This window comes from Lissotriton helveticus, chromosome 11, assembly GCF_964261635.1.
Source record: "Lissotriton helveticus chromosome 11, aLisHel1.1, whole genome shotgun sequence".
Classification (NCBI taxonomy): Eukaryota; Metazoa; Chordata; class Amphibia; order Caudata; family Salamandridae; genus Lissotriton; species Lissotriton helveticus.
In genome coordinates this window covers 859,940,871-859,967,202 of record NC_136072.1, presented here as the reverse complement: position 1 = coordinate 859,967,202, position 26,332 = coordinate 859,940,871, and the positions used below count along the sequence as shown (strand labels likewise).

General features: G+C 44.9%; 1 protein-coding gene across 5 annotated transcripts in view; it reads right to left on the bottom strand.

The window, feature by feature from the left end:
- TAOK3 (TAO kinase 3) overlaps positions 1 to 26,332 on the bottom strand; it is a 1,265,547-nt gene that overhangs the window by 647,105 nt on the left and 592,110 nt on the right. For all 5 annotated transcript variants that reach the window (XM_078667094.1, XM_078667097.1, XM_078667098.1 and 2 more), the window contains one exon: positions 5,931 to 6,012. In XM_078667094.1, the coding sequence (XP_078523220.1) occupies positions 5,931 to 6,012 (82 nt within the window). The remainder of the gene's footprint in view (positions 1 to 5,930; positions 6,013 to 26,332) is intronic.

Below are 26,332 nucleotides of genomic sequence, written 5' to 3'. Positions count from 1 at the left end.
AAGCAAAACTTTAGTCTACATATCATTTAGAGATGTCTCTGTATAAAAGGAAGGGTATGAGGAAAAAAATGATGGGAGCAAAGATATGGCGTCCTATTACAAATTGGTTAAAACATTGATATGACAAAGTCTGATGTTTAAGCTTTTATGTCTTGATTATAATTCTGTATGAATTAAGAAATTGTAATTTTGATCGGTTCACTGACATTTAAAACAATAAAAAAAAATTTTTTAAAAATCTACAGTGAGACCATCCAGTCTCGCTTGCCCCTTGGTAGAGAACCCTCTGTCCAATTATCATCTATCCATCAGGTTCAGAGATCCATGGTTCAAGATTACCAAGCCACCTAAGGCTAGAATGGATTGATCAGCCTTTTTTCTAATGTGATTGGTTTTGCTGCAACATTAAGGTTTATTTTATTATTAGACCTTTCTATTCTGAATCGATCACATTTTTGGCTGCATCCGTAAGACTGTCACCACCTGGGGGAGTAATGGAGAAGGAGTATCTTAGCTGCTGAGGAAGGGTTTGGACAGTTGTCCCACACCAGTGGCTTGACCAGTGTCACCTTCCAGCCTGACCATCAATGATCATGAAGTACTGAATACGGTATTGGGGCTAGTCTTTCCCACCGATCTGGAACTTTCAAAAGCCACTATGGAAAAGGCTGCTTTTATCTGTAGTTGTGGTCTACAGGGAACTGCAGACTATGGATATAGAGCAAGAATAAAGCATCTAATCTCCAGCAGTTACCTTAAAAGACCCACAGGAAGGCCATTCGACCTTTAGGTACAGCCACATCCTTGTCCTCTTTACTGATTTACTACTTTAATATTTAGCGATTTGTTGTAATCTATATACCAGTGCATGTTCAGCAACATTCTTTGTCGAATAAAAGCAGTAAAAGACTTGTCTTAGAAAGAAGAGCCTGAGGTCTCACTCGGACAAATCCAGAAACCTGCTCAGCCAAAACATCAAGCCCAGAATGCCTGAAGGATTGATGAGTTACTGCAACATTGACACTGAGCTGGCAGTGTTCTTTACAACCCTTTGCGATGAGATTGCATCGTAATGATGACCATCCTCTTTCTGCCATTGATTTTCAATCTGTTCTGTCATATTCAGTGTGCATTTTTGTGCACACTAGGTTAACTCTGCAAGTTCAATAATTACAGATGTTGCTTTCTTTATGGCACCAATATTCACACCCCCCCCAACCCTCCCCAATAACTTTCTCACAACTTCTAAATACAATTTGATCAAATATGTGGTACTGATTGAAGGAGGCATCACTACAGACCCAAAGCAGCTGGAGGTGGTCACACACATCCAGGTTTACCCGAGGACATAGAACAAATGACAAAATGAAGTCTAGTGCCACCCTGTGATCTGTCCGGCAGATAGAGAAGTTACATATATAAAACTACTCAGTCTTATATCATTATAATAGATTTCCAAGCTACAGAGAATGTAGGGAAAAATTAAGATAAACATATGCAACCAAAAGAGGGGAGCTGCCTGTGTAATGAGCAATCTGCAGGAAGATTATACATAAGTGAAGGTTTTTCCAAAGATTCGTTTTTGCTCATATTCAACATCTATAAAAATTCAAAAAGGCATGCTGGTGAAAATGAGGATACCAAGAGTGTAACAAAACAAATCTTGGCAAAAAACTGTTGCCAGACCACAGAAAATAAATACGCCTCACCTCACTTCTTGCATCAGAACCTACACAGCAGGCATTACCAAAAGTAATGTTTGTTCTTCTGTACAGGAACCTCATGAACTTACTTCAACTTTATTTGCTTCAGCTCTTTTGCCTTGTGAGATGAAGGTAGGATGACTAGCAATAAAAAGGATCTGAAGGCATGTAATATAAGTGGGAGGTTTAGAGAAAGCCTTTGCCAACAGTGGGGTATATCAATGCTTGGAGGAGGTGTACAATTTAACAAGAATCATGTAAAAACAAAACAAACTGTGGAAAACAATAACCACAAAAAAAGGTTTAAACAATTAGAAGAATGGAGGATTGAATGTGAAAACCCGAAGAAAATTTTTTTTATATTCCATCAGTATTTAGTATGCTACCCTAGTAGTTCTGGTCAATTGATTCCAATAATTACCAGCAATTCTTCCTCAATGTCTCCTTCAGATCCTCTTGTTTACGTAGATTAAATATTCTTCGCCTTAATTCTGATGGGAAGAGAACCATTCTTCTGAGGATATGGTCTACTCTTTTTGGAGAAGTGAAGATTTTCCTTTTGGAAGTACATTGCATGAATAGCACGTCCAGCACAATAGAAAAGTTTCCAAAATGTAGACCGACTCATTAATGTTTCAAGTAAGTTGAAGGCAATCTGCAACAGTGACACAATAGATCTCTTTGATAAGTCAATAATCTATGAAAAGAGGTGCCCCCAATTAGTTTGCTTAGGGGCCAGGCCGTCAAGGTCATAGCTTTGGTAAACATTTCTAATGCAGTCGTCATGACCAAAGATAGTATAATCATGAATCTGAACAATGGGCCACTGATAATATACTCACAAAACTCTAAGGAGATTGGCTAGTCCAGCAACTCCAGTGCTTATAGAATCAGTAACAGAAAGCAATCTAGCGATTTTGCTTTCTTGCAAACCTGTACATAAATTCAAAATTAAGCAAAGGCCATGCCTTATTTTGGCAGCAGATGTACTTTGAACACAAACCCACAGTCTTGTGAGTGTGTAGGATACACTCCCATCACACGTTTACAACAAATAACTTACTATTGTATCAGCAGTTGAAAAGCCCTTAAATAGATCTTGATAGAGAATAGAGGAACCAGCAATTTCGTGTGGTTAGAGTGGACCTTTGGGACTGCTGAATACAAGCAAGTACTGCTGCAACTGTTAAAGAGGTTGATGTTATCCGGAACAAAAGAGAAGCTACAACAAGAAAATAGGTGCATGTGTGGAACTGTGTCAAGAACAGTCTTGCAGGAGAAGCCAGGCTAGGCCTTACAGCTGTCTAAGCTGAAATGCTCTATGTAGTTTATCAGTCTTTTCACCCAAAACGAATCCAATCTATCCAAGTGAGTGCACAAAGCCTGCATGACACATGCACCGATTTTGAATGTTGGGACCCAACTTGATATGGCTGGTGGCCAGTAGCTAAATCATCAGTTTAAAAAATGGCTAGGAATGCTGTTCTAGTGGACTGCAGTAGTACAGGTACATAGAACCAAGCAACAGAGTCAACATTTCTACCCATTGGATCCAAGTACTTTGACTCCCTAGCCAAGTGGCAAAAAGGAAGGCATTTGAGTGCTACTTACGAGGGCAATCCTGCACCCCAAGCTTCCTGACGATGTGCACTGAATAATTCAGGATCCTTAGCTACAGGTCTAAATTTATGAGAGCTGCACTCTGGATGGCTAGGAAGAAAAATATTTTTCTCATGATGCCGCACTGTAGTCAACAAGCGAGTCAAAGTGACCACCTCTTATGTAAGCAAATGTTGGGATGGGACCCAATAAGCACCTTGCGCTCATAATAGGTGGTGTTATGAAGCAAGCTCAAACGTATCTGCTGCTTTCCTGAACACAGTTGTGCTCCTCCATTGAGAAGTAGAAGTGTTAGTGATTTCTCCTCTCAGGGGAGTGTAACATGCAAAGTTCTTATGCCAATAGGTGTTCGGTATGTTGTTATTTTCTATGCAACCCATTCTGGAATCCTGATTGCATCAAGGTACTGGCCAGGTTCTGCAGTGTTGGCTCTTTGTCAGGTGCCTGCTCTACCTGGGACTTATTGGTAGCTGATGCAGCCATAGGTACTTTTTAATAAAGGAAATTTCTTTACTACACTACTTGGCTCCAGCGTCTTCTGAAGAGTTATTGTGTGCCTGCCACCCTTCTTTGCGTTGTTTACAGGGAGATATCCCACCTCACTAGCATTCTGCAAGTTTAGAAGGAGGCTTGCAACAGTATCCAAGCGTGACAGGTGCTGACCCACCAATGAAAGGTCGTTGCCATCCCTCTTCTTAGGGCTCTGTGAAATATGAAGCATCTGAATCCGAAACAAAGAGTGTCTCAAATCTCTGCAACTACTGTGTGGGTTGAGTATCCTCTGAATAAATGAAATATCCTCTGAACAAGGCCCTCTTCTTTGAAAATGGTGTGGATACCTTTTTTTGCGCTTCTTTTCAAAATCAGATTATACATGTAGACAGAAGGGGTAGGCAAGAATGAGTCAGATGCCACAGGGCAAACTTTGCACTGTGCCATCCAATTAACTAGAGGCACCAAACGTTTCAGAAGTAGCGCTGAACAAGGCCTTCCAAGAACTCATGATGAAAAGGAAGAAAATAAACTCAACTGTAACTGTGTCAGCAAATATTTGCAACATACAATACATAACCCCCTGAACAATGCAAGATTGATGAAAGCCTCAAAGTTTACAGGTTCCCCAACAAAGACATATTTAGTCAGATTAAAATTCAGAGAGGCCTATGTAGTCAAAAACAGTGCTAGCGAAGGCACCACTCACACAAGACCAAAAACTCCTAAGTGCAAAGGAAGAAGAATGGACTCTTATGGTTATGCCTCTTGAGGTCTGTAGAGTGGTAGGCCTATAAGGAAGCATCAACTTTGCAAAACTCTGTGATAACTCAAAAGGTCAAGCAAGTAGATAAATCCTGAGCCCCACTAAATAATGGCAGCTGTGATTCACAGAATTAACGCAAGCATGCTACAGGTGTGGGTGGTGACTGTATAGGAAGTACCAGTCATGCTGCCGAAGTCACTAGATCTTTGCCTAGCACGCAATAGGGAAATGTATTAACATTTGTCTGATGAATTGGAGGGACTTCTGGCTGAGAAGTCTGCAGGAAGAATATGCATTAAAAAGACCTGTCACCTCCTCTTAACAAAATAAAGAAGGCCTGTTGCAAAGTATTCTAACCTTGCTGCTAAGAAGCAGCCCACCACACCATCAGATCTCCCACACTATATAAACAATCAAAGGCTATAAAAACACTGTTGGATCTGCTTTAGACTTCGGCTCACTGGTGCTTCAACAGGTTATGTACCTAACAATTTTAAGTTAAGAAATCTCTAGTTCCAAATAATTTATAGATGTTATAGGGTGGTTTCATGCCCATAATTAGTCCTGCACTATGCCCCTAGTGAAAAAGACCAGGCTTTATGAATATGAGAGCCATATCATCAGACACAAAGAGTATCAGAGAGCATCATCAACACATCATCACCAAATCTAGCACTAACAGAATATCATTGCACGACACAAAACACCATTCTACAATATGCAACAACAACACACAAAAATGACAACCTAAAGCACAGCAACATAGGTCTTCATCCATCGGCTTACTTTTACAAAGAGTGTATTTTCTATTCTTAACTTTATTACACAATATAGGGCGCAGGCACTAGAGCATACATTTGAAATATTTTCCTTGTATCATCATATAGGTCTTTAAATCACTTGTGAGTTTACACTCCCTTCGCCTGCAGCCTCAAGATCCATGGGCATACACTGTGTACCTCAAGTGCGGTCAACTATAGTTCATATTTCCTCTCTTGATTAGGCTACAAAGCATAATACATTCTGGCAAGCTGTTTCAGACAAACACAATGTGCAGTGATAACATTTTCTTGAATTAATGAGAGGTGAGACCTTACTCAAGATCTTACACAACATATTTGTATTCAGAACCACCCAAATTACACCTACTTCGAATTGACAGCCCTAGGTGGGCTGGAAAGTGATAGCAGTGAACAGTGTGTGATGGTGGACGTTGTAGAGGCTAGGTGTTTTTCCTTCATTAAAGAAAGTTGTGTATGTTTAATTCGTGCATAGGTACTTTAGAATAGAAAGCTAAAGAAGCTTAAATAAAAAGGCACAATTAGAACAAAAATAGTAAGTAATTTTACCCTTAGCAGCTCTGCTGATGTTGGCCTGTCCTGAGGTATTTTCTGCAAGCAATAATCAACAAATCCCCTAAACGAATCCGTCCTGCAAGTGAATTAAATCAAATAAATTAACATTTAACAAATACAATGAAATTACTATTGCAGGTCTACTGGTCACCTGGCACTGCAAGATTTAGAACACAAAACAAATTTACGAGTCTGGCTTTTTGGAGAGGTAGTTTAAAAAAAATATTTATTAAAGTTTTAAAAGTACAAAAATCGGCTAAGTATCAGCAATACCATATATAGTCGAAGAATTTGGATAAGTACATGACATTCACAAAGAAAGAAATTAATCAGCCATACACAGCAGGGTAGACCCAAACTCGTTCCAAATATCCTCCCATGTTCTTCCTTCTTAGGTGACCCCGTTTTCCCCCGACCACATGTGATCTCTACCACTCTCTAGGGTGGGTGTGTTAATACGTATATTCGGAGGGGATCCCATATATCACTCGGCCTGGAGGCCTGAGGAAGGAGTTCGGCGTATATGAGGGATTGTCCCTGCCACATTATGAGATTTTGGATCCAATCCCTAAATTTGGGCGCCTTACCCTGCCCCCACCCCCACCCGCAAGCCACCTTCCTTTTTGACAACAAAAGCCCCAATGCAGCACATTTCCTACCAGTGGCCTCCAGCTCTTCTCTGTACCCAAGCACGGCCAAAATGGGGGAAATCGGCAATAGCACCCCAGGCATTTCCCAGAGCGCTTCGAGGATTTGTCGCCAATATGCCATGATGGGATCGCATTCCCATGCCAAATGAAGGAAGTCTGCATTACACCTGTCACAGCAATCATCCATCCAGAGTTGAAACTTATGCACCTTGGCGGTAGTGTAATACAGGCAATAAAGAAATGTATAATGTATTATCCTCAAGTGGCTAGTGGTCGATATGCTCCCTGGCTGCTTACAACAATATATCCACGGGTTATCCACCAGGGGTGAGCCTAACTCCACCTCCCACTGAGTCCCGGAATCTGTGGGAGTGCACACCGCCAGCGCCTGTGTGTAGCGGTATAGCATGCAGACTACATGAGACGGGGAAGTGCACTGTAGTATTATGTGTAATAGGCCCAGTGTTTGCGGCTCGTGAGGGAAGTCAGAAGTAATGGCCTTAACACTCTGATGAAGCCTCACATACATGAACAGCTCCCTGGGCGTGGGTTCATCGTTAGAAAATAATTTGTTTTAGTTTTAAAACTACCGCCAGCATACAGATCACCCCTCGTGTTCATTTTGAACTAGCGTAGCTTTTGCTGGGACGCAACCCCTCCCCCTATCTCAAGGTCTGGGGACCACACAAGTTGTAGTCTTGGAGAGTACAGCTTCGACATACAGAGTCTAGTGGCTATGTCCCTCCACGCCGCATTAGTGCAGTCTACCATGGTCCCTGCCCTTGGCTATATGCGCGATAAATCCCACCAGTGGAATGGGATCCACGTATCCCTGCTCAATAGCGAAGTGTGGCATGTAAGGGGGAGGGCGGAACCAGTATTTGGCATAGTGTGCCTGTGCGCATATATAGTATAGGTTCATGTCTGGTGCTTCGAAGCCCCCTTGCGAGAAATGGCGAGTCAGGATGTCCCACTGTAGCCTTGCCTGTCTGCCCCCCCCTACGCCAGCCTGATTAACTGTGATTGGAGCAGTTTTAAAAAATGTGGGCAGGGCTGTACAGTAGATTTAGGAACAGGCACAATAGTTTGGGTAGCATTATCATTTTAATTAGTGATATACGCCCCACCATTTAGAGGGGCAGGGCAATCCAGCGCTTTAGACGCCAAAGCAATGCCATAGTTTACACTCATCAGTTTGGCCCTATTCCGAGACATGACGACTCCTAATTATTTACCTCTGTTAGGCTCCATGCTATGAGATAATCCAGTGGGTACAACCATGGTTTGTGGGAACAGCTGTGTTTTACCCTAATTGATTGTGATTCCCGATATCTCACCAAAAGCAGTGAACTCTCGTAGAATGGGGTTTAAGCTAATCTGTGGGTCTCGCACATATAAAGTAATATCATCTTCATACAGGGATACCAAGTTGTCGGTGGGGTACTGAATCGCATGCTCGCAATATTTTTGACAAATCGTCACTGCTAATGGCTCGTTGGCCAGTGCAAACAATAGGGGCGATAGCGGGCACCCCTGTCTCGTCCCACGTGACACTGGGAATGGAGCGGAGCACCCGCTGTTGACCATCACCCTGGCCTGTGGGTGCCAGTATAATAGCTCGATCCAAGAAAGAAAGCCAGAGGGGACTCCCTTCCGCCCCAGTACCCCCATGACATAGCTCCAATCCACCTAGTCAAATGCCTTGGTGGTGTCCAGGAAGACAGCCGCTGCCTTTATGTCTGGGTCTATGTCCTGCAACAACGAGAACAGGGTGCGTAGATTATGTGAAGTCAAGCGGCCCGGGTTGAACCCAGCCTGATCAAGGAGATTTAGACTGTTCACAAGCACCTTGCCTAAGATCTTGATGTCACAATTCATAAGGGATACTGGCCGATATGATTCACATTTATTCCCTGACTTTCCAGGTTTAAGTAAGGAGACTATGGTTGCTTCTCTCATACTCTGAGGGACGATTCCATCCTCCCTGGTCTCATTGTACACCCCCTGAAGAATTGGGACCAAACAATCTACGTACGTCCTGTAAAAACCGGCCGGTAAGCCATCAGAGCTTGGTGCTTTGCCACATTGGAGCTGCATAATTGCTGTCCTAATCTTGTCCTCCACCATCTCCGCCGCTAGGAACTCACATTGTGCCTCCCCAAGCCAGCTTAAGGCCACATCCTCCAGATATGTACCCAGGGAGATCGCCGGTAGTCCCCAAAAGAAATACAGTGCAGAGTAAAATGCTGTGAAAGATTGGAGGATACCATTGGTGTCTTTATGTACGTTATCACTCCAGTCTCTTATCTCCGTCACATAATTGGCAAATCTGGGGCGGTGGATTTGTTCCGGAAGAGCCTGCCCTGACCATTCTCCGTCCCTATATCTACACACTCCATAATATCGCCCGCGGAACAGGTATTCCCTTTCTGCTGTTTTCCTGTGCTCTGTTAGTGTATGCCGAAGTGCAATTTGCATTTGCGCCTTAGGGGAGTCCGCAAGCAATTGTTCTAGCCTTTTGAGGTCCGACACCAAGCGTACAAGGTTATTGTATATGTCCTGTAGCACTCCGCCCTCCTTTCCCATACATATACCCCTGACCGTTCAGTGAACGCCTCCCATAAGGTGGTGAGGCGTACCACTAATCTTAAGTTTCGGTGAAGAAATTCTTGTATCTCTTGCCCCAGCTCTGTTCTACAAGCAGCGTCTAATAGTGTCGCAGGTAGGAGCCGCCAGGCCCCGTGGGACATGCGTTGCACTGGTGGGACAATAGTGATCCGGACCAGGGAAAGATCAGACAAGGTGCAAGCTAGGTGCTGGGCGTGTGCCACCCATATCCCCAGTCCCCTGGACACTATCCAATAATCTACCCTGGACCAGGATGAGAGTATTGCTGAAGAATGCATGCCCTCCCTCAGCTGTGGGTGCATATGTGTCCATGCATTGATTAAGTAATGGTGTGTAATAATCTGTTGCAGCTGTTTCTGAATGGCAGTATAGTGATGTGATTGTGGGTTTGATCTAGCCACCTGAGGGAGTGTTGAAGTGTCCCAACACCCCAATAGCACGTAGGTGGATCCTATGTTCAGTACTTTCCCCCAGAGGACATTATAAAAGGCAGGGTCATCAACATTTGGCCCATAACATCATACCAGCATGATGGAGCATGTAGCGTGCCTTCCCCACATGATGATATATCGCCCCTGAACATCTTGTAGTGATCCCACCGCCATGTACGGCGTATTCCTCTTTATTAAAATCGCCATTTCTCTGGCAAAAGTGGAGTACATGGAAAAGTTTCTGTGCAATGCCCAATGAGACACAAAAGTAGGATCCCCTCAGGGTGCCATATGTGTCTCCTGTAACATGTGAATAGTAGCGTTAGTTCCTGTAGGAGTAACGTCCCCAAGCCTGCACACCTTTTCAGTTTTTTAATAATTTACATTCCAATCTTGTAATGATGAGCACAGTAGTTCGTTTTATTTATACTTTCTTTCATACTATTATTTTCATAGTATTTGTTGGTCAACAAGGTCCGCCCAATGCATTTCGGGCTGTCACCCTTCGTCAGGGGACTTACAATTCTGAAAATATAAAGATACAGCAGATTGTACTCATAGCACACGATAAGCATATAATGCAACACTATGAAAATTGGTGAAAACTATGATGAAGTGACTGAGAATACACGCTTATAACTTAGATCTGTGTGTACTGGGTGAAACCTGAAGTAAATAGAATGTGAGGTGAGGTACTGTGCTCTGTACGCTAACAAGCAGGTGCAGAAGGTGACGCATTTAAACATGCGCGATATGTGGCAAAAAAACGTACATACTGATGCGGGGTCCAGAATGACTGCTGCAGTGGGTGTTAAATAAGAATGTGCCGAACTTGGTGTATGCTCACTGCGCTCACATATAAAACGAGGGTGCAATAGTGCTCTGTGTAATGGTGCGAAGTTGTGCTTACAAGTTTTAATCTGACCTTTTAAATTTAGCTCTCTGCTTCTTGAGAGTGTTGCATCCTCATGCCCAGGAGGATTACCAAACCAGGCACCCACCACTAGGAATACAACGCATTACCAAGGAGTGCGATTGTCCACATTCCATTTGGATTTTCTTATTTCTCCTGTAACATGGCAATGTGAATGTTGTGCCTGTCCAGGTAGGCAAGGACTTGCTTGCATTTCCGGGGGTTACCTAACCCTCTAACGTTCCAGGTAAGGAAATGTATTCCCAGTCTATCCGTCTGTTCTGCCATGTGGAGGGAAATAGATTTGCTGTAAGGTGATCTTCACCGAGGGGCATCCATCTCCCGCCTTCCCAGCCCCCTCCCACGGCTGTCGATACCTTTTGTGTACATGTACTGTGGGACTAGAATGATGTAATTCCCCCCCCCTCCCACATAGACATCCCTAACTTGTCCAATCCAAATATCCCTCCACCCCCAAAAATTGGTTGAGTAGACTTTACCCAGAGCCCATGTCTCTGAATTCTGTCAATTCCCCAGGCGGCAGGCAGGTTCGTCCTGCCCGTAATCTAAGGCAGCAGGCATCAGGGAGGGTGTAACGGGGTGGGTTTGCGGACTCTGTGCGAGGCTCCAGGACTTTGAGGGACCATACAATCACTCCCCCCCCCTCTTGTCATCCACAGCAGGCGGACTACAGAGGGGTCGAATACGAGCTAGACTCACGCATGGAGGGTGAGTGTGTCTGGCCCTTTAATTCACAATCAGCAGACGAGTGGGCGGGATTCCAAGACGACGTGCTACCATCAAATACGGAAGTGCCGGAAGACCAGGTGTGCTTGTTCACCCGGAGAGGAGAGAACATGGAAGGTCGGAGGGAAGAGGAGCAGAGCGGTCGGAGAACTACAGAACCAGAGCCGAGAAGAACGGAGGAAGTTGAGAGAGGAGGAGAGACCCCGAAAACAGAGGAGACGCCTGGAGGCCAACTTTCCCACGAGCCGCCCAGCCACCCACCCGGGGGAGGTGTGTGGCTAGCCCAGGTGCGTAACAAGATCAGGGGCTGGGTGGGACGGAAGGGCGGTTCCATTGTATAATAGTGGTATCCCCTTGTCCCGGTTCCCCGTTCCCTCGCACTACCCGTCCCTACTCTTGCACTTGTACATAGGTTTCGAGTCACGGGTTGTTGCACCTCCTCACTCCCTTCCTGTGTATCTGTTCAGTGAGGGACGCTGATCTCACCAGTTGCTTTCTTTTGTTTTTTTTATGGTTCCGGGATTCAAAAGCAAAGACGGACTCTGAGGACCGAAAGCCCCAACGAAGCCCGGTCGGCTATCGGAGGACTGAGCTTGACAAGCAACGGAGTAGGAGAACCACCCGGAGTCGCTCCCCACGGAGGCCCATCCCTATTAGGAAGACTTGTTCTGATTTCCTTTTGGCATCAATAAAGCCTACGTTAACCAAAACCCGTCTGTTGCCCCTCACTCCTGTATCCCAATCGTCCGCACCCGCTACAGAGGGGCTCTTAGGTAAAGACACCCAGACAGTCTCGATAACCAGTGATTCTGTTCTGGCAATAGCCAACTGTCTCTTGCAAAAGGGGGAGAGAAAGGAATAAGAGAAAAAGAGTGAAGAAGACGACAGAATAGATAGCTGGAAAGGAAGGAAACAAAAACCAGAATCACAATACTTAGCAGGGTACTTTCAATAAGGTTCAGTAGGGATCTCCTTTTGGGGAACGTCCTCCTAGGGGGTTGGGGACAGCCTCCCACTCCCATTCCACCATGTTAAGCGGGGTGGTGCCCAGATAAAACACTTGACCATGCCTCATTCACCTCCTTCCGCTTCATCGCTTAGTCAGAAGTTGTGGTCCGGTCTCATTTCGAAAGTGATAATTGCTTCGTTCATGGTGGATATCCACAGACCTACTGCCCAAAAGCGATTTATGACAGATCAAGGATATTGGTCAGTCCACTGGATTGTCCTCCTCATTTTATCTCAGCGGTATCTGCATTCGGGCATTTAGCGACAGCTTCAAGTAGTCCTCCATCTGTTGTGGATTAGTATAGAAGAATTGTTTCCCCTAATGAGTGACCCGGAGGCGGGCAAAGTACAGCATAGCGTAATCGATCTGGGCCTTTCTTAATTTCTGTTTGACGGCTAGAACTTCTTCCTGGCCTATTGCATTGCCTTTGTGAAGTGCGGGTAATAAGCTATTTTGTTACCCGCGTCTTCCAGTTGCTGCTTTTCTCTGAAGGTGAAGAGGACCACATCCTAGTAGCGACAGTTGAGGACTCTTGCAATTATCGGTCGTGGTGGCACTCCCAGAGGAGGTCGAGGCCCCAGCGAGTGATGTGCCCTCTCAACCACCAGCTGTGACGAGGAGGAGTCTGCTCCGAACATAGTCATCATCCTCTCCACATAGTCCTCCATGCGGCCGGTGTTGGTACTTTCCGGCACACCCATGATTTGCACGTTGTTGCGCCGGTAGCACGCTTCCAAGTCCTCATTCTTCACAGCGTTGACTTTCAAGAGGCATTCCGTTTGCAACAGCTGCCCTTTTCTACCTTCTGAGGTATCCTCCAGTTCGGAAATTCTATGCTCTACCTCCTGTAATCTGCCATCATGTTCTGGGCCATGAAGTCGATCCGAGAGCACATCAAGTCCATTTTGCTTTCTATGGAGGTCAGGCTTTGTTTCATAGTATTCAGGAGAGTCTTGGCATCTTCATCCTTTGAGATGGGGCCGAAATTAGACACCTTTGCAATTTCTTTTCCGTGTCACTGGCGTGGGATCTTGCAGTTTTCTGGAGTTTGAAAGACAGTCTGGACTGTTTGCCCTCCGTTCTGCCCATTTTGCTCCCTTGCGCTGTTGATGATAGGACGCCTCCCCCTCTGACGCCCGGTCTCCTGCTCTCCAACCACTTTGGTCTGCTATAGTTTCACCAGCGCGGTCCTCCGTCCTCCTCCCTCCGCCAGCCTGGCACCTTACGCCTCAGGTCCTAAAACTCCTCAGGTCTGGGGTCCACAGCAGTGTCCTTTCAACTCCTTCAGACCTCCCTCGTCGTATCTCTCAAAGGCAAGATCTTCTCTACGTGCTGTGGCTTGAGATGTTTTTTTCCCCCCATGCAGGCACTGTGTAGGCCTCACCGATATGCCACTCATACTCCATCTATGAGCCCTCTGCCTCTTTGGCCGCAACCGAGCAAGTGGGGGTAGGGCAATACATCTTTTCCCGTCCCCCAGGTGCCGTGTGGATTGTTCCTCCTGTTCTCCTTTTGGGGGTTCACTTGCTGCTTGATTGCAAGGTCGGTCCCGGTCACTAACTGCCCCTTCTGTACAAGCTCTGCTCAAGCTCTCACGGACGATTTGCATACAGCTCTCAGGTGTCAACAGCCATTTTCCCTGAGCGGGGTGGCGCTGTGGGCCACCGGGTGCATTCGATGTGGCCCTAGGTCTTCAGCTGCACGCCTCCCCTCCTCAACCCACTCTTCTGAGGGCCACCACTGCCATCTCAGCAGAAAAAGAGGCCTCCAACTGGACCCTCTCTGTTGTCCTCCTCTCGGGCTAGGGGGGTTGTGTTGTCATCCAAAGGGCTCCCCTGTCGCACCTCAATCAGGAGTGGAATTTCATACACATGCCAGACTTCATGCGGAGGTGAAAGTGTAAGATAGAGACAGATTTAGCATCCAGGCTGCGGGAGCTTCACAACAGTGTGGCCATCTTGTCTGTGCGCCCCCTAGCGCCCTTGGAGAGATGTAGCTCTCCATTTTTGTTGTGTGCGCACGCACACTCAAACCGCTGTAGCTGTCAAATTATTTTACAATGTTATTAGCAAACACCATCCTCTCTACAATTGGCATCTATTCTCTCGAGAATTCTAAAATGAATACATCATGTTTTCAAGGAGTAAAAATGAAGTTTTAAACTCTGCTCCTCGGGCTAACTGAAAAAATACTGTATATGCTGAATTAGTGCAATAGTTTATTCATCCATGCCCTCTCAGATGCACAAAACTACCCCACATTTAATCTAGAAAATCAAAAAGTTACCCCTTTATGATGATGAACGTCTGCTTCTAGCAATGCTGCTTCATGCTAGCAGGAGTTGTCGCTGCTACATTTGGCTCAGCCTATACCATCTTGTCTTAAGACTTTCATGCATGCCAGGAAAAGTTTTCTTAAAACATGAGGCCACAAGTGTTGACATGAGATGTGAGACTGTAAGAATATATTATCGGGAAACAAAAAGGTATGTGGTCCACTAGGTGTATGTAGTATTGTCTTCATTGCTTTCATTAGCTGTATGTTTGACGTGGGACAATTTTCTTTCCACCAAATGGATTAACTGTATAACATCACCATGATCAGTGCCATATCTGCCAACATGTTATGTTCCCTCTGAAGGACTTTGCAGATCTCTTTACCGCAGCACATATAACTTTAAAAACATCAATTACAGAGGTTGTTGTGATTGGTTTTGAGGTCTTCTGTGACCATGGATTGCTACTAGAAGTGCCACATAATGTAAAATGTGCAAACTAGTTCTCAGTCAGACGTAAGTTTATAGCAAGGCAATTGCTTTGACATTTACAAGTTATTCCGAAGTAGCTACAGTGGGAGCAAATCTTGCAAAGGTTTATGAGCATGGTACGTTTCCCAGTATACTTATTCAAGGAGGACAAAACCAAAACAGGACATGTGGAAAAATCAAAGCTGATATACTCCTGCATATTTCACGGAGGCTGTGATTTAATACTATCAACAGCTGTCACACACTGAAGTCATAATGGGTACACTATGGAAAAAATGGTTTCAGAACACTAGCACTTGTCTTCAGGTGCTTCCCTGGGTTTCTGCCAGTCTATTACTATAATGTATTTGTGTTGAGGACCAAGATTTTGTTTCCACCTACTTGACACTTTCTAGATTTTCTTACACATCCTTTGGTTGTTGCTATTCTACATTAAGAGGCTCTCTTCGCTGAAACAAACTATAGCCAACCCCTTGACAGATCCCTCACTAATGGCGAATTTAAAGGCTGCATGAAGCTGGATTTTGGATTACAATAATGAAACAGTCCATGCAGCAAGAAACACCTCCTCCTTACTTATGCTCTCCTCCAGCTCTCTGCCTTCTGAGCTGGAGGACAACGGCACCGGCTCACGAGTCTTACTGCTGAGGACAACATCTGGATCAATTTCAAAGTGATGCAGCATTAATGGCCCTGGGGAGCTCTGAATTGCTAATACACTTCAGTGTTGGACTAAGCTGCTCTCTGTTTGTCTCCTTTACTTCAGCTAGTTGATTAGCTGCTTTCCTTTGAGCAGAATGAGATGTGGGGTCCTTGTTTAACATTAATTTCCAGCTGCTCATAAATTTCCTCACAACTTTTTCAGATTGAGCAGCGAATGTACACTTGTTTAGGGGGTTAGGGAAAAGAAGCTTTCGGTCAATAGAGTGAAATATAGAAATCCATTATGGCTTTTGCACCTTTAACTCATTAGTGCATCTAGCAGACAACAGCAAAAATGTTTGGCTCCTCTAGCTACAGTGGCTTATTTTGTGAAGGTGTTGATACCAACAGGATTTCTCGGTCTTCTGGTAGTGGTAAAGTTACTATCTACTGTAAAAGCTCCAATCACACCAGAGTAATTTGAAAACCATAGTTCCAGTATTACTCGAAGCCTTCTCTGAGTTCTGCCAAACGTGCCCTGGATTGGCTAAAACAAATATGGTCATACTGTTTTAAACTGCTTAGTTGCCAAGAAAGTTTGTAGAATTCCTATTGTCATACAGTTCCCATTAATTAAGGTGTAATTTGCTTCTGGACAACATAAGCGTCAAAATATGGGGACTCAGTCCATTCATATAATCAGAGTATGTCAGCCCAATTACTGACTAGCTCACAGTGAGCCATCTGGACCCCTAACCTGATAGGGTATCGGATGGTGTCTACAACCTCAGAACATGACCACTAATTCCCCCAATGAAATCGTGGAAACAGATCTTCCCTTTCGTTTCTACTTGGGCATCCCCGAAGAGAGACCAAAGAAATACACAAATTGGCATTTCAAATATTTATTGAAACAATTTTTGTGCAAAAAGCAGGAGCTGCAATTATTAGCAGAAGAAAACAAAGCATTGTTACCAGCATTACAAAAATAGTGAAAAAGATGAATAATTGAACCGTTATAACTTTGCAGTGATTGTATGAATATATGTCATACTGACATTCCTACCTATACTGTACAGAGCATAGCGAGAATGTATTCTGCCAGATCGTTTGGAGCAAACCTAACTCCCAATACCTGTGTGTAATGTATCAGGAAGTCAGTCTTGTGTGGAACATGTTGCTGTCCTTTGCAGGAAAGGCATTGGAGTTAGCAAACATTCCGGGATAATTCTTCGAAGTGCTCCTCAGAGGAACCGGACTCGGAGACAATTTATATAATAAAAGCCTGGATCCATTCGTCCAGAGTCAGCGGTGCAATGCAGATGTGTTAGAATGTTTTTTCTGATTCAGAGTTGTCTCCGAATAGGCAAGAAAATGCAAGGGCAGCATGCTCAGGATAGAATGTACAAGTGTCATGTTAAAATGCTCCAAAGAAATGTGCTTGCAAGCACAACACTTTTTGAGTATGTTATCATGTACGTGCAAAGCATGTAAAAAGTCACTGTAAGATGTAATTTTAAATGTGTACGTCAAGATGGACGCTTTTGTGCACGGTCCCTGTTGAACCCCATAACACTACAATTTGTCAGAAATTAAATATGGTGGGGAGTATACAATTTCAGAAAGCTTTTGCATAAACTAGAAGTTCCTCATTCATCACCAGATGCCGTATTTATAGGCCAGCCTCTCACTCCATTCAAAGGAAAGGTAGACTTATAGAGTGGAAAAGGCAATTTATGGCACAGAAAAAGAAGGAAGAAATCAGATAGTAAGAGTGATGTGAAACAAGATGAGAGGCAAAGGAGCCACCAAAAATGAGAGCAGTAAGAAGTTTTACTAAGAGTACAGAGAGAAACAAAATAAATGTGTATTTAACGAAATACAGGGGCAGGAAGGAATTACAGAATATAAGCAGGATTATACAAAAAAAAAAACAATGAAGAAAGAAAAGTAGATGGAGAATGAGATAAAGGAGAGCGAGTGCCACATCTTTCCTTTGTACATCACTGTGTTTGGTTGATTCATCTTTTATTTTAACAACATTTGATGGCAGTAGATGTATTTATGTGTGTGATTATTATTGTTCAAAACTAGTCGGTTGTAAAAATGAGTTCCTTAAATAGAGCAAACAACAACAAAAAACAGAAAGTACAGCATACCACAAGAAGCAAGGATAAGATCTTATAGAGCAAGACTGTGAGATGTCATCTGAAGAGGTAAGTCTCCATGTTTTTTCTGAAAGATGAAAGGTCCAAGCTGAAGTTTTCGCCTTCTATGATATATTTCTCCTCCACCTGGTGACTAATCAAAACAAGCCTTTCATTTTTGGGGATTTCTATTACTCGAGATTTGCTCCTTGTGCATCTGTACTGTACTGTTAGCTGTAGTGTGCAGATGGTCCTTTAAATTAGTTGGTAAACCAGACTAATCTGCTTTTTAAGTCACTTTAAAAGTAATTATTGCCTCCAGGCTGGGTAAAATTTTCTTAGGAAGAAAATGATGGTCTGGTTTCTTAGCATCGGCGGCCAGTATTTGTTCTGCATGTAGGATAACTTTGAGAAGTGAGGCTGTGGTTTTGTGAAGGCCAGCAAGTAGTGTATGAGATGTTGAAGTATCACAGCTAGCATAGCTGTCTTGAAGTTCAAACCTGGGATGAATGGCTTGAGTTTCCTAATGTGATTGCATTCAAATAATGCAGTCTTTGCAAATTTAGAAAGTGCTTGGAAATATTTAGGTTTTTGATTTACAATAAACTAGAGATCTGGCACAGGTGACAAGTGATGTACAGACAGCCAGAGGAAATAGTATGTCAACTTCTTTTTGAAAAGGAGTATAGTAGTAGGAACTCGGGTTCAGGTTTAGGAAGAATTACCCTGTGCAGTTTATTAACTTTAGAAAAAGATGAGGAAGATTATCAAGGTGGATGGATTCTTCTGTATAGCGGAATGTCATCAGCATACTGTATGGATAGGTTATTGTCTTGCACCATTCTGCCTAGTAATTTAACAAGTATGGTGAGAGTACAGAGCTTTCGTGGAGGCAGCAAATTAGGGGGATTTATGAAGATCTGAAAGCGTTCATTTTCACAAACCGAGGCCTTGACTAAAGGATGGACTGGAACAGGTAAAAGACATTAAGGCACCATCAGGACTTGAGGTAGTCATCACTGCCAAAACGGTGAACAAAACTATGTAGAAAGGCATTAACTTAATTTAAATCTTTTTAGGGTATCATCTAGAATTTGTAAAACTGCACCTTTCTCAGCTGGATTAGGGACAAACTCCAGATTAAAAGGAATTCAGGAGGTTTTTGTTGGAGAAATAATCAAGGACCTGTGTGAAGACTATATGCTCCATATTTTCCCTAGGAAGAAGAGGGTGATCTGTCCAGAATTTAGCAAAGCTAGTGATGTGCCCTAATCTAGTAAGAAGCAAATTACTTTCAGGATTTCAGTCAATCAATCAGCATTTGTATCGCGAAGCACTATCACCCCTAGTGTGCATACAGACTAGTGCAAGTGTCTTGCGGGTAGGTGGAAGTTCAGTCATTGGCTGATGTAGGCAGGTTCTTGATCATGCAGAGCTTTGTATGCAAGCATGAGGATCTTGAACTGGCATCTCTTCTAGAAGGGGAGCCTGTGGAGGTTTCCGAGGTGGGGTAATGTGGGTCCGTTTGGGGAACTCCAGGATGAGTTTGGCTGCAGCATTCTGTATGGTCTGAAGTCTTTTGAGGAGTTGGGTGGAGATGCCAGTGCAGACATGTCTTGTGAAAGTTTTTAAACAGATTGGAAGAATAGGTTTGTTTGTGTATTACGTATAATTGAACACTAAAGTTAGCAATAGGGATTGAGAGACTAATTGTTGGTCCAATGACTGTTTTGTTATGATTCTTTTTGACATGAGAAGGGATAAAGATTTTTGAGAAGCGAATTTAAAATCTTTGTGGATTCCCTGTACTTTCTCCCAGAAGATGTTGTCAATATTGTTGGCAATAGCAGCAGAACTTCAGTATTTTAGTTAAACATACAGCTGGGTTAATTCTTCTTTGAGTTCAAGAGAAAACAGATAAGAATTCAGTGAAAAATTCAAGTTTTTCACTGGAGTGTAATCTACTTGAAAGCAAATCAAAGAAACAAATGTGTGCAGAATGCACCTGGTATTCCAATTTTCTGGGTTGCCTTGTCCTCTGTAAATTTCACTGCCAATTGTATTTTGCCAAGAGTCAACAATGGTAATTACAGAGGCCCCTGCAATGCATCTCTCCTGAGGGTGCTGATGAGAGTTATTAAAGTTCATCAAATGCAGCTGAACGAAAAGCCATCTGCTACAGTCTCCAATCTCAATGGAAACAACTATTAAGTAAAGCAATGTTGGGTGATGGTGATAGGGTATGTAATAGGGAAGCACCAGGTTTTGTTGCGTTTCAGGTTGATAGAGATTGTTTAGTGTCCAAGGAGGAAAATGTAGTGGTGTTAATAGTGGTGCATGTTCAGCTATTTTAGGTTAGAACTGCAATGACTGCCTTCCGGGAGCTGGGAAATTATGGGGCCCTTTCCGGTTATACGATTAATTGGCATAAATCGATCCTGTATGACCCTGGGGGGGTGGGGGGGTGCTCGTTGGACGACGCTGCCCCAACACTTAATAACTACTACAGAGGGATTCCAATACCTAGGGATCTACCTTACCCTGGACAAGGCACTCTCCCTTCAGAAAAATGTAGATATGGTCTCACTTAACGCAACCGTGGACATGGAAAGATGGCGACGCCTGCCACTCACACTCTTAGGGCGAGCAGCTTTATATAAAATGATTATCCTTCCCAAATACATATACGCCTTACAGAATTAATATTATTCCCTCCCAGACCCATTGATACGCAGGATTCACGCGGATCTCCGGGCATTTCTTTGGCTAGGCAAACAATCTAGGATAGCGCTATCCACACTTCAGAGGCACCAATATAGTGGAGGAATCTCTCTCCCAAATTTAGAAGCCTATTATTGGGCGGAACACCTGACCCCGATTAATGAATGGCTACACCTACCGGCAGACCACCCAACCTATGCCTTAGAAAGACATACCTTATCCACACACAACCTGCTACACTACCTATATGGAGGGTCCGCGCGTCACAAACTGCTCCCGGCCACCCTCACGACATTACGCGCCTGGAATAAGGCCATGAAACGCATGGGATGGGACAAGACCCCCACTCGCCAGACACCACTTTGGCACTGTACATGGCTACGTGAGCTACACAAACTAAAAGGTTTCAAGCGATGGGACGATATTGGTATCTCCATCATCGGGGATGTTATAGCTAAGGGAGAACTGAAGTCCTTCCAGAGCATGAGAGCTGAGAATGGCCTACAAAACTCTCCGTTTTTTAAGTACACCCAGTTCCGCCACGCATGCAAAGCGCAACAAATAAAACTGTTAGGACTGTCGGAGTATGCTCCACTGGAAGGGCGGCTCCTGCAGGAGCAGATTCAGGTGAAAGCAGTCTCACTTACGTACAAAACACTAACCAACAACATGCTGGGGGACCTTGCGAAGCTCAAGGCGACATGGGAGGGGGAAGTAGGACCACTGGAAGATCTGGATTGGGAGTTGGTGTTCATGCACCCCCGTGAGGTAGCGATAAAATCGAGGCTGCACCGTATTCAATATAATATGCTGCATAGGACATACTATGACAGGGTGCGGTTACATAAAATGGGGAAAATCGAGAGCGACAGATGTCTCAGATGCCAAAGGGCTGAGGGTGTTTTCTATCACACACTATGGTCCTGCTCAGTGATACAAATATACTGGTCCAGTGTTTTCTCAGAATTGCGGGAGGTCCTGGGAGCTTCGCTGACACAAGAGCCGAAGCTGGCCTTACCAATGATGTGGATTTGCCACGCCCACATATCATTTTCCTGGTCCTCGCCCTGGTAGTAGCCAAACGAGACATTGCGAGAAGGTGGGGATCCCCGACTCCGCCCGACCTAGAGGAATGGAGGCGAGGGTTAGACCTCTACATGGCGGCTGAGAGGGTCATCCAGGGGGTGCCCGAGGAAGTTTCGAAAAATTTGGTCTAAGTGGAGACACTATCATGGTCTGGATGGAGGACCGGGGAATGACTGAGCATGCCGGAGCGTTCAGGATTCCTATGGGAGAGGGCGGGCGGGGATGGTGGGGGGAACGGAGGAATGGAATCTTGAGGTACAGTCCACATTTACGAATTTGCGATGTATTGCGTATCACCAATGTGTTTTTCAGGGGGGGTGGGTGTGGAACTAGTGGGAAGAGTGTTGCTGGATACATGACTGTATTGTTCAGTTGTATACAAAATGCAAATAAAAATGTTTTAAAAAAAAAAAAAAGAACTGCAATGACTGCTATTTTAATGGGTCTTGTCTTGTGTACAAGTGTGCAGCCATAGATACAATAATATCAAGGAGGAGGTGTCAACGAAGCCTCTGTGATGAAAGGAAGATTTTGGACATGTTAAGTAACAAGGTTGCTACCTCATTTCTAACAATCTTTTGTTGAATGCATGTTCAGTAAGTTACAGTGGAAGGTGGTGAATAGTGTGTGTGTTGTATTAATGTAGAACAGATTTTGAGTTAAAACACCGACATGGTTTCCCCAGTGGACAACTGAATTTGCACTAATGTCTGACATCAGAAATGGGGGAGTCAGAGTTTATTCAGACATAATCCAATTTCAAAATATATTACAGCACGAAGGTGCCCGGGGGGAAAAAGGGGCAAAGAGTTTTGCAGGGATTCTGCTCAGGAACAGAACTATGCTTGGGATCATAGAACATTGGCGTGTAGGGACTGAGTCACAATACTACCTCAGTACCTATGAGCCAGAGTCTGACTAGCTATAGTGCCTCACTTGCCCTCCTAACCTTACCAGAAAGACAAGCGAAATGGCACCCCAGAACACAACACTCTCGACCCTCTCAGGGAACTTGGTGACAGGACACACCCCTTTGCTCTCTTACTCGTCCACAGTAAAATAAATAAGGGACACAAAGGAAGTTTAGAATATTTATTCAAACTATTGTGTTCTAAAATGTAGCATCAGTGCTACAATCAGAAAACAGATGCATACAAAAAATACTGTTAGCATTGTCAATAAACCATTTATCTTAAAAAGCCATTTCATGTTATAAGAAAGAATATACTAAACCCTGCCCTTCTACTGAAGCTAGATGATTATATATTGAAGATCTCTGGGATTAGTGATGGACCCCATACCGTAGCATACACAGAGGGAGGTTCGACATCTCAGCTAACATAGCAGTCTTGTTCCAGAACCCTCCCTCAGTGTGTCCACTGAAACTCCTGTGCTCGGTTATATGAAAATACATGTGTGCCGCTGCATTCTCGTGTTATGCCTAGGTGATAGAGCCTGACCAGAGAGAATAACAAGGGGCTATTGTGTTTGACCTAGCCTGTGGAGTTCAACCTAATCTCAGGAAAATAACAGAACATGAAAACATACGTAGGTTCCGTGTGAAAGTACAATGTGGCACAAAAGAAAGCGTGCTTACATAGTAACATGAGCAAAAGAATATGCACCCTACAACTTGCACAATTAGGCTAACATAAGGAAAAATACCAAGGGACATGCAGGAAACAAGAGAAGGGCATAGGGTGGCATATGAGGTTGATCCCGGCATAGAGGGCGTTTCTGTAGTCCAGTCTGCTGGTTATGAGTGCAGGGTGACAGTCTTCCTAGATTCGGGGGGATCCATTTGAAGGTCTTTCGGAGAATGCAGAGGGTGTTGAAGCAGCTGGAGGCGACAACGTTGACTTGTTGGGTCATAGAGAGGGAAGAGTCGTGTACGATGCCGAGGTTTCAGGCATGGTCCGTGGGGGTGTGAGGGCTGCCGAGGGTGGTGGGCCACCAACTGTTTTCCTATGCAGAGGGGGAGGGTTCGAGGATGAGGACCTCTGTTTTCTCTGAGTTGAGCTTCAGGCAGTTGCTGCTCATACAGGATGAGACTCCTTTGTTCCTTGCTGGAAGTTGTGCCTGGTGGTGATGGGGTTCTTGATGAGGGAGAGGATGAGCTGGGTGCCGAAGGCTTAGGATACTATGTGGAGTCCGTGCTGTCGGACGATGGCAGTGAGGGGGGCATGTTGATATTGAAGAGGGTGGGGCTGAGCGACGATCCTTGTGGTACTCCGCAGTTGATTTCCGTGGGTTCGGAGAGGTAGGGTGGTAGTCTGATTCTTTGGATTCTGCCTGTGAGGAAGGAGCGGATCCAGTCAAGGGCAGTACCATGTGTGCCAGGGTCATGGAGTCTGGCGGTGAGCGTGCGGTGGGAGATGGTGTTGAACGCTGCCAAGAGGTCAAGTAGGCTCAGGGCCACGTTGTGGCCTTGGTCGAGGAGGGTGCGGATGTGGTCTGTGGCGGTGAGTTGAGCGGTCTTGGTGCTGTGGTTGCTGAAGAATCCAGATTGGGAGGGGGGGGGGTCGAGGATGCTGTTTTCTTCTATGAATGTTGTTAGTTGGGCGCCGACTGTCTTTTCGGTTACTTTGGATTCAAAGGGGAGGAGGGAGATTGGTTGGTTGTTCTTGAGGTCCGTGGGATCTGCTGAGGGTTTATTTTTTATGTGTTTATTGATTTTTAACAAGTGAAACATACAATCAAATAGATCATTAATACACAATGTGGGCTGAATAGTGGACAGTAAGATGTGATGCAAGGCAGAAGATGTAGCAACAGCTTCACTGAAAGAGAACACATGGCCGAAGGCCAACATTATACACATGAATATATAGGGGTTTACTTCTAATACAGGTACATTTGTCAACAGTAGGCTATATATCACAGTCATCAAGGTCCGGTCCCTGACCTGCCCTGGGATAGGCCCACTCCTCCCTCTTCCATGTCCAGGTCTAAGCCTTAATACTCTATCCATGGTGTCCAAATTTTTCGGAATTTCCGGGAGCACCCTCTTGCCTTGTAGGTCACCTTCTCTGCAACCATGTAGAGATCCATACCCGACCTCCACTCCGTGAGCGTAGGAAGTCGTTGAGCCCCCTAACATTTAGCTTTGTCTCTCTTGGCTACCACTAGTCCCAAGTTGGCCAGCATGAACCTGTGTCGAGGCAGATCGACTTCTGTGGGGATGCCTAATATGAGGAACTTTGCGTCTAACCCAAGTTGAGCTCCATATATATCGTTCAGTTCATTTACTATCCTGCGCCAATAGATTTGAATCCGTCTGCATTTCCAGACGGTGTGTATGTATGTACCTCGTTCCATGTGGCATCTAAGGCAATCTGGGTTATATACCCTCCCTATAGAGTGCAAGCGTGCCCTGTCAAAATAGGTTCTGTGTAGGATCTTGTATTGTATGAGCCGTAGTCTCAATCTAATCGCTACTTCACGCGGGTGCATGAGGGATGCTTCCCAGTCAATGTCATCTAATGGGCCAGTGGTAAGTTCCCATTTGGCTCGAAGCGGATCAAGTTTGCCGGGCATATTATTGATTTGTGTTTTATATGTCAACGATATGGCTTTGGTCAGAATCTCCTCTTGTAGGAGCCTACCTTCTAACTGGGCATACTCCGACAGTATCCCTGTGTCCAACCCCTCAGCATGCCAGGTTTGTTTAAATCTGAGGTAGGCATAAGCTTGGGAATCACGAAGCGGATATGTAGCCTGAGGCGAGGCGAGCAGAGCTAAGGAGCCCAACTCCTGTAAGTCTCCTATTTTGGAAATGCCTATTAGGTCCTGGGCACAAGTCCTAAAAAAAGAAGTGGGGGGACGCTGTCACCGGAAGTGACGTCACGACAGGTGGCTTGAATCATCAGGCTCATTACCTCCCCTCCTCACCCATTAGATGCGATTGCATCTGAGGAGTCAGCGCGTGAGCAGCGTGCCGTGAGCTCCGAGCTCCTCGTACCAGAGAGGCCAAAGAGTGAAGTCCAGCTGTTTAGCAGGGGGGACGGCGTCCACCCGGTAAAATAAGTGGGGGGACGCCTTCCACCCGCGTGGTACCCCGACTTGAGCCCTGATTAGGTCCCACTGCTTAAAGCACCTCAGTTTTCTAATCTCAGGCAATCTAGTACCCTCCCACAAAGGGGTTACCCGCGTAGGCTTACCATCCCATTTCATTTGCTTGTTAGTACTCTTCCAGGCCACCAGCACGTGCTGGTAGCTGGTAGGAGAAGCGCACCACCTGCTCCTCCATATATGTAGTGCAGTTGAGTGCGCTGCTGAGGGTTGCTTGAGCAGGGGTCTGACTTCTGCGTGTTTCCAGTCATCGGGGAAGATGCCTGTCTCAAAGGAGGCGTTGATGGTGCATCGTAGTTTCGGAGCGATGGTGGAGGCGGCTCTGTGGAAGATGTGTGGGGGCAGGGATCCATGGGGACTCCTGAGTGGATGCCTTTCACGGTCGAGGAGGTGTCTTCGGTGGTGACTGGGGTCCAGGAGGAGATGGTGGGCTTGCTGGCATTTCTGGAGTATAAGGCAGTTTTGGAGTCAGGTGTCTGGTTGTTGAAGTTGTCGTAGAGGCCCTTGATTTTCAGATTTAAGTAGGAGCAGAGCGTGTTGCAGAGGTCCTGGGATGGTGTAATGTCTGTGGTTTCGCTGGGGGG